General features: G+C 53.8%; 1 protein-coding gene across 4 annotated transcripts; it reads left to right on the top strand.

The window, feature by feature from the left end:
• The first annotated feature begins 5,230 nt into the window (after positions 1–5,230).
• On the top strand, positions 5,231–9,171 carry LOC123594953 (uncharacterized protein CXorf49 homolog). Of its 4 annotated transcripts, none has more exons than XR_006710960.1 (5): positions 5,231–6,522; positions 7,165–7,321; positions 8,216–8,261; positions 8,850–8,891; positions 9,001–9,171. XR_006710960.1 is itself a non-coding variant. In XM_045471989.1 (5 exons), the coding sequence occupies exons 1-5, from the start codon at positions 5,293–5,295 to the stop codon at positions 8,888–8,890; spliced, it is 1,551 nt and encodes a 516-aa protein (XP_045327945.1). In that variant the 5' UTR covers positions 5,231–5,292; the 3' UTR covers positions 8,891–9,171. The 4 variants fall into 4 exon arrangements, 2 of the variants coding, with proteins under 2 accessions (XP_045327945.1, XP_045327944.1); XM_045471989.1 differs by adding an exon at positions 7,884–7,960 and having other exon boundaries at positions 8,850–9,171; XR_006710959.1 differs by having other exon boundaries at positions 7,165–8,261.
• Positions 9,172–14,528: the final 5,357 nt, after the last annotated feature.

The raw sequence follows: 14,528 nt of genomic DNA, 5'->3' as shown, positions 1-14,528 counted from the left end.
CTGTACGTTGATACGAGTGATGCCAACTGGAGAAAAACACTTATGAGAAAGGAGGGAAGTTTTTTGCTGGTTGCCCTATATTCTCAGGGAAATGGGAAGCAAAGTCATCAGGTAAGAGTGAAGACAGGTGAGTGATGAGAAAGAATCCCAATATCCTCAACATCTCCAGATGTTCCCCCCTAATTGTCTTGCTCACCTGAGAGCTGACTGTTTCCTAAGAGCATTACTTTCCTTGAAGGGTTTTTCAGGTGGTATCATGGTCTCTCACACACCTATACTACCAGAGGGCTAAATCCTTGCACAATCTAGACCCCTTCCAAGTTGTCGAGATGAGTTTCATGGCCCTCGGTATGTCCTATCTTTGAAAATGATTATGTGGACTTGAAAAGAATGTGTATTCAAATGTTGTTGAACAGAGTGTTTCATAGATGTCAGTTCAGGGTAACAGAGGCTGCTGTTCAGGGTAACAGAGGCTGCTGTTCAGGGTAACAGAGGCTGCTGTTCAGGTCTTCTGTATCCTTGCGAATTTTCTGTCCAGTCCTTCTATCAGTGGATGAGACAGAGTATTAAAACCCCCAGATATTAACGTTACATGGTCTAATTCTTCCATCAACTTTGTCAAGTTCTGTCGTAGGTATTTTGAGGCTCCGTACCTATATGCGTAGAAGTTTGAAATTGTTATGTCTCCCACATCAGTGGATCCTTCTGTCGTTACGAAATGTCCACTTTTGTCTCTAGGAACACTCTCTGTCTTAAAAGTCAACTTTGTCTCTTGTTATTATGGCCACAATGGCACACTATCATCCACTGTGCTCTCACTCTCAGCGGGTTTATGCCATTATTGGAAGGATATCCCCTGTCAAAAGCAGGTAGTTGAATCCATCCGTTTCTTCTACTGGATTGACACTCTCTACCTTGTGATTAAAGGGATTCATGCGTTCATAATATGGGTTGGTTTGCAGATGTTATTTTGCTACGAGTGTTATACATTTCTCATGTCTTTTTGTGCCTCCATTTCTCTGTGGCTACCGTCTTCTGTGTTGGATAGATGTGTTCTTTCTTTTTTTATTAATTTTTTTTAACGTTTATTTATTTTTGAGGCAGAGCATGAACAGGGGAGGGTCAGAGAGAGAGGGAGACACAGAATCCGAAACAGGCTCCAGGCTCTGAGCTGTCAGCACAGAGCCCGACATGGGGCTCGAACCCACGAACCTTGAGATCATGACCCGAGCCGAAGTTGGACGCTCAACCGACTGAGCCACCCAGGCGCCCCTAGATAGATGTGTTCTAATATACCATTTGATTCCTTTGTTCCAGGGCCCCGCCCCCTGAGGTCTCAGGGCTTTCAGGGTGGCCCTTCCTTCCCTAGCAAGACCCAGCATGTGCCCTGTGCTGATAGATGCTGCAGAGTCTGCTCCCTGCCAAAGCCACAGGTGCCCATCCCAGTGGAAGCCCTGATCTTTTCTCCATAAAGAAACTATACACCAAGGGAGTTGCAAGAAATAGACAGTCTGTACTGGCAGGAGCAGGGGGATATCCCTAGGATTGGATTTTGAGGGTGCTGGATCAAGAGGACAGGAATAGAAGACTGGATAATCAGGTTTTGCTGAGTAGGGGCACTTTCTCATACCACGGGGTTTAACCCACTGGCAGGGACTCCAGGAGATGGAGTAGATAGATTCACCACCAGAGTGGCCCTCAAAAGCTCCAAGAAGGTGGTGGCCCGCACTGAGAAGTGGAAGTGCCTGCCTTGGACTAGCAGAGGGTAGAGGAAGGAACAACAAGGCTGAATGATGCAGGCGAGCTGGACCGGATAGAAAAGGTGAGGCCAGTCACATGGCCTAACCATTAAGTTCCATGAGAGGGCCCAGTGGACCCACCATTCACCAAAGTTCAGCGGTTGCTGCCCTCTGCAGGCCGATGCAGGTGATGGCAGCAAGTGGTCCTGGCCCAAGCTCATTACCATCCATAAGAGTGATGGAATTCTGATGTAATAGAGAGCAGAGAGTAACTCACAATCAAGAGACCTCAGGAGACTACCTTTCCTGTAACAACCGGCAAGGTCAGGGGGGCAGTCAAGAGTGCTTTGACTGGCAGGGAGCTGAGAGGATGGTTCAGACAGCCTGGCTCCCTCGGGGCAGCTACAGCCAGACAAAGGCAAGGGTGCAAGAGAAAGGGGGTGGTCGTCCCAGTAAAAACTTACAATTTCTTGCTCAGTTCCTGGTCCTGAGCCAATTTTGAGACCAGCCCCACTGACTCAAGAGGTGGAGGAGTCCTGAGGAGGAAGGGTCAAGAAACAAGGTGATGAGTATATACATACTATGATGATGCCACCGGCCTTCCCTACAGAGAATGACTGCCATTTCTCAAGTGACTGGGGAAAGAGAAATACCCAGACATTTCTAGGACTATTGGACCCAGGGTCCGAGGTGACATTGATACTGGAGCCCCAAAGTGTCACCATGAGGCCTGGCTAGAGTGGGACTTAGGAGACCCTGGTAATAAAAGGAGTTGGGATAGAGATCCAGTCATGGAAAGCCGACTGGATCCCTGGGCCAACGCAGTGGTCACTTCTCTAGTCCACAAGTTGACGATTGATACATTCGGCAGTTGGAGCAAAAACCCCCACGTTGGGGCATTTGTCTGTCTGTGGGGCAAGAAACTATCATGGTCAGGAAGGCCAGGTGGATCCTCTGACACTGGTCCCCAGCCCAGGCCAGAACAGTAAGTCAAAACCAATATTGGATCCTAGTAAGGTTGAAGGAAGGGAGTTAGCAGCAATTATGGACACCACTGGAGACCTTTAGGATGCAACAGAAGAGGAGGTAGGAGAACCCCAGTGATGAAGAGAGTGGTGAAGGTGTGGAAAGGCGCTAGGATTCTGTCTATGGGGGAGAGGGAGAAGGATGAAGGGAACGGAAATGGCAAGAGGGCCAACGGAGTCTTCGACTGAATCCATTGGTAACATTTCCGAAGAGGGTGGTGGGTAGAGGAGATTCTGCTGTCTCCTTCGTGATCCATTTTGCACAGCATCCAGATTGCACAGCATGACTTTAAGAGCCACTGGGAGAAGTGAGAGAGGGCGTTTTCCACACACACACGTAGGGATATTGGGGGCATGCTTGAGGAGGCTGACTGCAGATTTAGAGTACGCCCAATCCCCCCTGCTCTGTATCCTTTCCCAGCACGGTAGGCTTCTCAGGTGCAGACCCAGCAAAACCTGGCCTTTGCAATTACGCAGGCAAGAGGAGTTGAGGTACCTCAGGCCCCTCCTGAGGATCAGCCAGAGTAGGATGTAGGCAGGAGAGGCGAGGGCCAGACAGAGCATTAAGAGTGGGAAAGAGAGGAAGGAAAGTATGGAAGGAATCCAGGGCTCCTGGAGTAGGGGTTGGGTGGCAAGCAAGGGAAATTCTAACACTGGAGCACCTCACAGAAATCAAGGGAGGGACCACTCCCCAGATATTGGGACTGCTCAGCTCAGAGAAGCTGGGAACCGGTAGCTGTAGAGCAATTGGAGAGACAACTGGTGCCCCACCCCAACCACCACCACCACTGTTAGGTGTTAGTTGTGCATGCTCCAGAACTTTCACCATACTTGTACTGACACCTATGTGCACTCTCAACATAGGACTGGTTCCGTTTTAAATTTTCATTTGACTACTTACAAATGTGTGTCCAGCTCCAGTGATCTCCAAATTACTGTGTTCAGTCACGAGGATGCTTTGAAATGTGTGAACACGGCCTCACGTGTTCCTTTTGACTAGCATTGTTCAGTCTACCAGATGCGCTGAACATCAGTTGCTTGCATCCACTTCCCCCTTACTGATGGGAATTCAGAGTGTTCCCAGTTTTCCCCATCACCAACATTCCTGTGCACGTATCCTTCCTTGTCCATTACACGAACGAGAGCGTCCCCAGAAGATGTAGGTGGCAGTGGACTTGCTGGGTCACAGGGGGAATGGGCGTCTCTTCTCTTTTAAGATTCTCCACTCAGAGCTCAGAGCAAAGACTCCGGGGCCAAACTACAAGTTTCGATCCTGCCGCGGATCCCGACAAAACAAATGACCTTGCGCCAGTGGCTGAGCCTTTCAGTGCCCGTTTGCTCACCCATAATAGGGCGGTACTAGTGGGTACCTCAACCCTAGGATTGTCTCGACAATGTGTCACTAGTTAACTATAGTGCTTACAACAGAGCCAGGCATGTGGTACCTGTTGTATAAGTTGGTTGGCACTGATTCTGCCAATTTACCCTCCCAAAGGGCTCTTCTGCGCCGCTGCCCCCTCCTCCACCCGACCCCCCACCCAGCAGTGGGCAAAAGCACGGGCTCTACTCAGAACCTCTCCCACCCTCGGAATGGTTCAGCTCTTTGACTCTTTCAAGTCTGGTCTGTGAACACTGATTCGCGGTTTTAGTTCGCATCTCCGGGATTTGTGATGGTGAGCGTCTTTTGGCGTGTGCACTGGCCATTGAGATTTCTTCTTTGAATTGCCTCGAAGTGGAGAAGGGTCGGGGTCGGGGGGCCAAGTCCAGCCTTTGCGCCAAACCCGCCTGCCAAGAAAGTTCCCTGAGCACACATCCAGGGACCAATGTCATCGCCCACCGAGGTCAAGCGGATGCAACAGAGACGCTGCGGCCCGTAAATAGGACCACATTTGCTCTCCGGCCCTTCGCGGGGGAATATGCCACAGGTCCTATGATCACTGACTGCGGGCTTCCCGTGCCCATTGTCCTATCAGGTTCTGAGCGCGGCAGTGGGACAGAGGCCGGCAAATCCTTTCTCGGCAGGTGCTTTACCTCCGTCCCGACGGGTCATCCCCAACCCCGGAGACAGGTGCCATCACAACCCACTCTGTGCACGGGCGGACAGAGGCTAGAAGCCGTGACTCCCAACTGGAAAGTAGGAGGCGGGCCCAGAAGAGCCCGGACAACAGGGCCTACCAACCGGCAGCCACACCCGAGAGACCCAACACCCCGACCTGCTTGGGGGGGGGGGGGGAGGGCGGAGACCAAAGGCGCTCCACCCCATTGGCCAGGGCCTCGAGGGGCGGGCAAACGAGGGGCGCGCGCTGGTTGGCGGGAGACAGACCAATGAGGAGGCCGTGGCGCGGGCGTCGAATGCGTGTGCAAGCCGCGCAGCATTTGAGGTCTCGTGCGGCCTGGTGAGGCGTCTGTGGTAATTGCCTGCGTCGCCCGGAGGACTCGTCGCTCGCCTCGTGCCTCTGCCATCTTGCCTGTGGCGCCGGGGCCAGGGCGACCGTCTTCCCTGAACCTGGGCTGCCAGGCCTCGCGGCATGAGCGCCCCCGATGAGGTGTCCATCTGTGGAGCGGGTTTCGGGGAGGAGGGCGGGGAGCAGACCGGCGTCCGCCCTGCCAGCCCCGGAGCCCCGCGGGGCCCACAGGGACTAGGTGTGGATCTGGGGTCGCCACCCAGCGGTGAGGACGAGGGCGGGGTCCCAGACCCCAAGGGCTTCGAGTCCGAGCGGGAAGTGACGGAAACGGGAGGGCCCGTGTCCTGGGACCTAGAAGGCCGCCCCGGCTCCCCGACCGACCACATGGGGGACGCCCTGGACTGCGCGTCCCACCTTGCGGACGAGGCCGTGGCAGCCATCGTGCAGCAGCTGACCAACCAGGATGGCCTGGGCGTGCGGAGAAACCCGTACCTGGAGGGCTGCGTCGTGGAGGCGGGCCTGGAGGCAGGGCCCCAAGGGAGAGGCGCGCTTGCCCTTAGCCGCAGACAGTCGCAGCCTTCTGCCGCCGCCCTTCTCCGCCTCGGTGGGCCCGAGGGAGGCCCGGCCTGGGCGAACCCGAAAAGAAGCACGAAGAGCAGGTCGAACGTCGCCGTGGTGGATCGCCAGCGGCCCTCCGCCGAAAGCGAGCTGCTTTCCGACAGCGAGTCAGCAGATGAGTTTAGTGAGATACAGCTGATGAGGGTGAGCATTTACGCCAAAGGAGGAGGCCAACTCAAGCCCAACAGCCCCATGGATCCCTGGGACACACCCAGACACTCGAAATTCCATGTCAGGGAGAATTTCCTCCACATGCTTGGCTCTTTCCCGTCCTCCGCTCCCCGAGGAGTCACTTCGGTTGTGGAGAGTCAGGCCGTTGGAGAGCTGGACATCTCCTCCTCTAGGAAAATGCAGAGCGTGGTCAGGGGGAAGGGGGGGAACAGGCCCAGCTACCCAAGATCTGCTGCTGCTGGCGGCCTGCCCCGGGCCACCCCTAAGAAAAAGGTGGCCCAGGAGAAGAAATCCCCAGGGGGGACCTCAAATGTTGCCCTGGGGAGAATGTTCCCTTCCTGGGGGCAGAGAGTCTCCGCGGCACCCCTGGAACCAGCCGCCTTCCCCCCAGTAACTGGTGTTCCGCTGCTTGGGAGGTCCAAGAGGTATTCCTTGGTCCCTCCGGGAACCAAACAGTCCAAGCACACCCCTGCCGGGAAGAAATCTGTCGCCAGGAGGACTCAGAAGGCGGAGCCGGTGGTGGCCGGAGAAGACAATGACTCAAACAGAGACGCTGTCCCAAAGGTGAGTAAGCTGTGCTCCTCCTCTGGCCCTCGCCCTTCCCCTCCTTGACCAGCACTTCTTGACCCACGCTCCCTCTGGCCATCCCTCAGGGGCTGCCATTGGGCGCCCCCCCCCCCCCAGGTCACCGGGATGCTCTACCCGGTCATTTGCACAAGGGCAGACATGAAGGTAGCGCTCTATGTGTGCTGGGCACCATTCTGGACCTGGGCACGTTTCCTGCCTCCCCCCAGCCCAGAGAGGGTCTGGGTTGGAAGGGAGGGCTGGTCGTTGATTTGGATCGGGGAGCCCCTGCCCCTTGAAAGTTTGGACTGCAAAGCTTCAGTCTTGAGACTCCTGGGCTTCCTGATTCCTACTTTGTAGCTGGTCCCCAAGCCTTCCATGCAGGGAGCCTGGGCCCTGTCAGTGGCCCCCTCTTCTCCCTAGCTCAGCGCTGCCTCCTGACCTGGGGCTGACTGAGGGAGAAAGCACTAACTAGCCAGATCAGCTTCTGAATTCCCTTCCATACGCCCTGCCTCACCCCAGCCCCTAAACACGCGCGCGCGCGCGCGCACACACACACACACACCCGTGTACACCTACTACACCTGCACAAAACACAAAACATCCCAAGTCCAAATGAGTGAGAAATTTTTCTTTTAGCAGCTTTCAGCACACAGGCCAGAGCCGTCTTGTCCGTTCATGCATCGTGAGGCAAGCAGTCGTGGTGACCTCAACCCCAGAGCCCCCCAGTTTCAGGGAAGCTCACAGCCCTTGGCTCCGAATCAGGGAGACGTCATGCCCAGAGAGCCCGCACCCTCCGGTGAGTGTTGCAGGTTGCACAGGAGTGCAGGGGAGACGGGATCAGGAGGGCCGCCTCTGCCTCTGCCTCTGCCTGTGGCTCTGCGGAGGGTGGAGGCTCAGCTTTGTTCCCTGCCTCCTCTCTGACCCAGGCAGCTTCTCCCATGGGAAACAGGGTGTCGACAGGACCGGCCTTAAGCCACATCATCCTCTGCGTGGGGTTTGTGTGGCAGGGGTGGTTCGTGGACACCCCCAAACCCCAACCCCGGACATAGACTTTCAGCAGAACAGAGCCTTGTTCCACGAAGTCGTATTTGGCTGTGCTGCTCTTCCCAGTGGCTGGCTGTGGCTGCAGCTCTGGGAGAGTCCAGCTCAGAGCCACCGGCCTTGGGGACCACCATCAAGGATGGGCTGGCCCTGGGAGACAGGAGAGGCACACCCAGGGGAGAAGAGTGGAGCTGCTGGCAGAGCAGGGGCAACTTGTTGCCAGCAGAGGGTGGTGTTGCCTCACGTTAGACCCCACGAAGCCCTTTCCACCTCACTGGGAGCCTTGGAAGCTGGATTTTGTGTTCTTTCCCTCTCAGATGACCAGGAAGCGCTTGTCCACCCCCCAAGACCGGAAAGGCAGCAGCAACCACCTGGAGCACAGGGCTGTCCTCAGGTAATGCTTGCTCTGGCTCCTAGAAACGCAGGCCCCAACTACCTGGTGGGATCCGTGTCCAGGTTAAACTGACATATGTACCCCCCTCCCATTCTGCTCCCCACAGAGGGAAGGCGCCTCCTTTCCACTGAGGGTCCTGTGCCAGTCTAGCCACTGGGCCTTGGTGTGTGGTGCTCGCAGGAGAGGGGGAGGATGAGGAGAGAGGCCAGGGTATACTAATATGCTTTTCTCTCTCTCCCATGTTTGTGGGCCTAGTGTCTCCTGCTGCAGAGAGAAGTTGACAACCTGAAAGAGCAGCTTGGTATGAAGAACCTCTGGCTGGGGCTGGGTCAGGGCAGAGGCAGAGGGGGGCGTGGGGGGTGTGTCTCAGTGCAGGACCCGCGATGGGCTGCAGGTGCAGGCAGCCCCACAGGGACCAAGATTCCCATTGGAAGGGGAACCTAGCAGGCTTGACCCTGGAGCCTGCTTTGCGTGTATAGCTAGGTGTGTGCACCAATGGGAAAGTCGCCTACCTGGGTGCACAGTTTGCCGACCACCATGAGTCCCAGAGAATCTCTCTCTTTGGATGTTTAGAGATGCCTCATTGATTTTCCCTTTAACTGCTCTTTGGTGTGGCTTGGACAGTGTGTATTTGTCCAACAAGCTCTGAATGGTTCCGAGTTGACCCAGAACTTGAGAACTACTGGCACGTTTTGTTCCCCTATACGACATATCCATATTTAATTCAGCTGGTGGGTGAGTGGGTCAGTCGCAGGGCTCTTTGGATAGGGGCTGGGAAGGGGGGCGTGGGTTTCAGGTTGCAGGACTAGGCAGTTCTCCAAGGGGACAGGAGCACAGGGTTCTCTGTCCCCGGGTCCGGAGCACCTGCTAATGCCTGTCTCTGTTTCAGCGGCCCTGCAGTCCCTGACTGACCAGTTCCAGACCCTTTGAAGTGAGTGTTACACACACCATACCCCTTCCCACGGTCGTGGCTGCTGAGGAGGGCCGTGGGCTGGCCCTGGCCTGATGCTCTTCTTCCCTGACTCTGCTCTGTTGGACAGGCTGAGTCAGCATCTCTGTACAAGAGGGGCGGCTGGTACCTTTGGAGCCAGGAAGCTGTGCCCAAGCTGCTTCCCTCCCGTTCGACGTTCGACCTCGGCCTGGGCTTCCTCTCCCTGTTTTTTGCCGCCTCCCCACCCAAGTTCACAGCACCTTCAAATTAAAGTACCTCTCATGTTCTCAAGTCTGTCCTCTCTGGGGGGGTGGGGAGGTGGCTGGGGATGGGAAGGAGGGTCAGGGCAGGGAGCTGCTCTATTTTGCAGCCTTTTCCAGAACAGGTGTCGTGTGGTGGGCCTTGTCCTTGAGAGAAGTCTGGGCCACCTCCGCTGGGAACCCTGCAGTCACGCCGGCAGAGTGTCCCCGTCTGGGTGGGGTGTGGGCTCCACCTGGCCGCGCGAGCACCTGCCCCCCTTTCCCCTGCAGGCTCCCTTCAGGCTCTCTCCTAATCTCCTCCTCTTTTTGGGTCTCTAGGTTCCCATTCATCTCCGTCCTTCCCCCTCCCCCTCCTGCAGGGACTCATGACCCCTTCCAGAAGTCCAGTCCCTGTTCCCTTCCCTCCTTGGGACCACTGTCTGCTCTGACTTCTGAGGTTCCCAGATCACTCCCGTGGCTTTCTGTCATCAGTGGCCTCGCCTGCACCTGTGCTTCCACAGATGTTATAGGGCACAATTGAGCTGCTCCTCCCCCCTCCTGGGCCCAGCCCCCTCTAGCCGTCCTTACCTCCCTCTGGTGCTGCCACCTCACAGGCACAAGGGCAGCTGGCCCAGGAACTGGCGCCTCCTCCTCCTCTCCCATTTAGTGCTCGGCCTTGGCCCTCAGTTTCCAATCCTGTCAGTGCTCCCTCCCTGGGTTCAGAAGCGGGGTAGAGGCAGAAGTCATAGCCCAGTGGGGTGCAGAGCCAGAGAGCATGTACAGGGCCCAGGGGAGAAAAGCACAGCTTGGTGTCTGGGCTGGAGGGGGGGCGATGGGGCCTGCAGTGGCTCTGGGCCAACCTGGGGCAAACTGCCTGCCAGCACCTGGAAATGTACGGCACAGCCGTGGGAGCTCTCGTGTCCTTCACGTCCAAGCCTCCTCACTGCCCCTCCTCCAGCCTGGTGGTCGCACTGCCCTTGGCTGGAACGTGGCCAGCTTCCATGGCAAGTGTGCGTGATGGGTCTCCATGTGTCTGCACGGGCCCCTTTCCAGTGCCGTTTGACCTGCACCGTGAAATGCTAGTTCTGTGTCCCAGGTCAGGCTCCCTGCCTGCCTCTTGAGGTCATGCGAGATTTAGTCTGAACTCCATGTTCATTTGCCGCTCACTGGGGGTTGGGCATTGCTTCCTTCCCTCAGCCAGGAGCCAGGTCTCAGTGAGGTACGGGCAGCTTCTGCCACACCAGACCCTCTTCCCAAGAGGCTGGGTGTTTTATGCACAGAAATTCGGGGCGGAGGGGTAGGTCGGTGCCGACAGAACAGTCAAGACTGGGGTTGTGTGTGTGTGTGTGTGTGTCCATCTGTGTGCATGTGTGAATAACATTAATCGGGGATAATCAGCTTTGAGGCAGAGATCTGGGGTTCAAGGAGTAAAAGGAGTGGAGACCATGGTCAAGAACGTGTAAGGGACAGGGCACCTCAGTGGCTCAGTCGGTTAAGCATCCGACTGGATTTCAGCTCAGGTCATGATCCTCAAGGTTGGTGAGCTGGAGCCACATGTCTGGCTCAGTGCTGACAATGCAGAGCCTGCTTGGGATTCTTTCTCTCCCCCTCTCTCTTCCCCTCCCTGGCTCAAGCTAGCACTCTCTCTCTCAAGATGAATAAATAAATATTAAAACAACAACAACAACCACCTGCAAGGGATTGCATGAGCACAAGCAAGGGTCGCATCTACTTTTCAGGGGGTGCTGTTAAATTCCTAAAACAGGAGGGGAATGACACAGAAGTCCCCAGACCCCAGGACCGGGTTTGGAGACGCTCAAAATGTTGGGAGTTGCCAGAGGAGGCTGCAGATCCTACTGTGCGATGCTGTGAGGTCTGACCCCTCCGGGCTGTTCTGAAGGAACGAGAATAGGAGAGAAGGCTATCTCGGAGTTGCTGGGATGTACCTCATCTTAGCAGTAGAGAGGTGGATCGCCAAGGAGGCTGCTGTGCCCGGTGCTAAGAGAGACACGGGCAGGATGTGTCAGTGAGGATGGCAAGTAGAGAGTGGCTTCTCAGTTCCCCCCGCCCATTCTCACACTGCCTTCCGGAAGGGCCTGTGGCATGAGCTCAGGTGGACATGCCATCACACGTGGGGTGGGACAAGCACAGACCTCAGCCTGGAAAAGAACATTCGTGGGACTAAATTCTTCCCTTTCAAGCCCCTCACTTGAGAAGGTGGACTTGGTTGCTCAGGCTCTGGCCTTGACCCTGACCCAACGGTTACTTCTTGGCGAGGTAACACAGCACACCGGCTGAGCAAAAGCTTTTGGCAGAGACCTTCCAGCTGGGATGTCCGCCCACGGAGACACGGGCAGGTTGTGAGTGGGGAGGAGTCCAGCACCAGCTCTGCCCCACTGGAGGAAGGAGGGCCAGTGAGCCCAGAGCCCTGGGCTGAAGAAGGCCAGCGTGAAGAAGGGGAGAAGGGGACATGGGAGGACAGGGTCACAATCCTCCCTGACTAGGTTTGCCAGCCTCCTTTCCCTTCTCTGAGCACACAGCCTGTGTCCCATACTCAGACCAAGTGCCACACAGCAATGTTGCTGTAACCCATGTACATCACAGGCTGTGGCCTGGCCCCTTCAGGTTCCAGGTGGAAGGAAGTGGCAGATGGTGAGGCATAGGTTAAGGGAATACATGTCGGCCCCAGGAGAAAGGAGAAGGTGGGACCCCTGCCCTAATTTAGTGTGCCCCTTTTGCCTTCCCCCTCAAGCCTCCTCTCCAGCCAGGGAGGCAGTGGTGGTTGGCCTGGAGAGCCTTGGACCCCATGCTGCCTCCTCCTGCTACCTGCCCAGCACCTGGGCGGATGCCTCCCTCTCCACCTCCTCCAGCACCAGCACCAGTGCCACCACAACCAGCAGGCAACCTTTCTCTGAACAATGGGTAGGAGGAGATGAATGCTGGAGACGGAGCCTGGTGTGGTGGCCAGAGTAATGGTCCTCAAGTTAGGAATTAGAGGTCCATGTCCTAACTCCTGGAATTGGCTAATATGTTACCTTGACAAGGCAATGGGAATTAAGGTTTTAGGTGTAATTATGGTTGCTGCTCAACTGACCTTGAGATGGGGAGACCTTCGCCTGTGTTTGCTAGTTTGCTAGGTTTGGCCAGCCAGCACCTTGGGGTTGCCAGGGTGGCCACATGAGCTGTTCTTGCATGATCCCAGCACACACCATGCGTGTGACTACAGAGTTTTCGGTGCCCCCGTGCTCCCTCAAGGTTGTAGTCCTGGTAACTACCACTCAGGTTTGGAGAACACTGATAGGAATTTGGCCCCATGCCAGCCACTTCTCCTCCTTAGTTCTCTCAAGGTGACCTCTGACTTTTCCAATCTTTCTTTGAAAGGATAACAATTACTATTTAATAAGTAACCAATACAAAGGTAGAATGGATAAATTACATGAGAGCAAGTATTAACCATATATGTATAAACCCCGTATACACACAATTGTAGATAGTCTACAATTTGACAAACCATGTGACTACTACCCAGGTGAGGAAACGGTACATTGACCCTGAGAAATGCCACATGTGTACATCCCTTTCTGTGAAGGATGCAAAATGCAACGGTCTACATACCGCATGATTCCATTTCTATGACATTCTTGTGAAGTCCAAACCATAGGGACAGAGAAGAGATCGGTGGCTGCCAGTGTGTGGGTGTGAGAGAAGGGATTTATCTATCAGTGCATGACGGAATTTGGGGATGAACATTTTTTGTAGTTTGCTTGTGGTGGTGGTTCCATAACAGTATGTGTTTATAAGGACTCCTAGACCTTGATGTAAATGGTACCTCGATAATCTTGAATTAAAAAAAATGTGGGGGCGCCTGGGTGGCTCAGTTGGTTAAGCATCCGACTTCATCTCAGGTCATGATCTCACGGTTTGTGAGTTCGAGCTCCGCATCGGGCTCTGTGCTGACAGCTCGGAGCCTGGAGCCTGCTTCGGATTCTTCGTCTCCCTCTCTTTCTGCCCCTCCCCTGTTTGCGCTCTGTCTCTCCCTCAAAAATAAACATTAAAAAAATTTTTTTTTTTTAATTTTTTTTTTCAACATTTATTTATTTTTGGGACAGAGAGAGACAGAGTATGAACGGGGGAGGGGCAGAGAGAGAGGGAGACACAGAATCGGAAACAGGCTCCAGGCTCTGAGCCATCAGCCCAGAGCCCGACGCGGGGCTCGAACTCACGCACCGCGAGATCGTGACCTGGCTGAAGTCGGACGCTTAACCGACTGCGCCACCCAGGCTCCCCTAAAAAAATTTTTAATGTGAAAATTATATTACAAATAGATATTGTTTCTTACTATTTATTTTTCTGAATACGAGGACCATAATCATCTCCTGTCATGGGTGAATCTGGAATATTATAGTACCTTATTTTCTGAAATTAAATCAAGTTTGTATTTTTGCAATGGATGCAATTTAGTCATAGTACATTATGTATTTTCTGTCTTCTACCCTGTAAGATTCAGTTTGATAATATTCTGTTTCTGATCCTTGCCTCTTTGTCATGAGTGTGTGATTTACCCATGATTTTGCTTTTTCAACTTCCCCTTGTCAGGATTTAGTATCAAGGTTATTGTATCCTCACAAAATGTGTTGGGGAGTGTTCCTCTGTTTCTAGTTTTTCTGTGAATTTGTCACATTGAAAATATTTTTGCTTAAGATGTTTGTCAGAAGTCAGGGGAGGAGCCTGGATTTTTTTTTTGTTTTTGACTATTGATATATATCTTTCTGGTTATGGAACCATTCTGGTTGGCTATTCCTTCATGAGTCAGTTTTGGCAATTTATTTTTTTCTAGAAATTGGTCACCTTTTTCTAAGTTTTCAAGTTGATTGGCACAAAATGGTATATCTTTTCCTTCAACTTTTATATTTGAAAATATCTGTCCTACAGAGAGTTGCACAAAAATTGCAAGGAACACTCATACATCCTTCACCTGGATTCACCCATTATTATTTGTCACATTTGTCATCTTTTGTCCCTCCTTGTGTGTGTGTGTGTATGTGTGTGTGTGTTTAATGTTTTATTGAGTAATTTGAGATACCTGGAGAAATTATAGCATACCATCCCTAAGGACATCAGCATATATGTCTTAAGAAAAATAATTGTCGGGCGCCTGGGTGGCTCAGCCAATTGAGCATCCGACTTCGGCCCAGGTCATGATCTCACAGTTCGTGAGTTTGAGCCCCATGTTGGGCTCTGTGCTGACAGCTCAGAGCCTGGAGCCTGCTTCGGATTCTGTGTCTCCCTCGCTCTCTGCCCCTCCCCCACTCACACTGTCTCTCCTTCAAAAATAAACATTAAAAAATTGTTTTTAATTTTTTTAAGTGTTTATTTTTGGGAGAGAGACAGAGTGCGA

Source organism: Leopardus geoffroyi, chromosome X, assembly GCF_018350155.1.
Source record: "Leopardus geoffroyi isolate Oge1 chromosome X, O.geoffroyi_Oge1_pat1.0, whole genome shotgun sequence".
In the NCBI taxonomy this organism is placed as follows: domain Eukaryota; kingdom Metazoa; phylum Chordata; class Mammalia; order Carnivora; family Felidae; genus Leopardus; species Leopardus geoffroyi.
The sequence above is the reverse complement of the archived record's forward strand: the minus strand, read 5'-3'. Positions and strand labels throughout refer to the sequence as shown.

Excerpts from the sequence above, each read along its gene's own strand:
- LOC123594953 (XM_045471989.1), top strand. The coding sequence starts at position 5,293 with ATGAGCGCCCCCGATGAGGTGTCCATCTGTGGAGCGGGTTTCGGGGAG. Across the intron at positions 7,961-8,215 it reads GAGCACAGGGCTGTCCTCAG|TGTCTCCTGCTGCAGAGAGA; the intron begins GTAATGCTTGCT and ends TTGTGGGCCTAG. Across the intron at positions 8,262-8,849 it reads CAACCTGAAAGAGCAGCTTG|CGGCCCTGCAGTCCCTGACT; the intron begins GTATGAAGAACC and ends TCTCTGTTTCAG.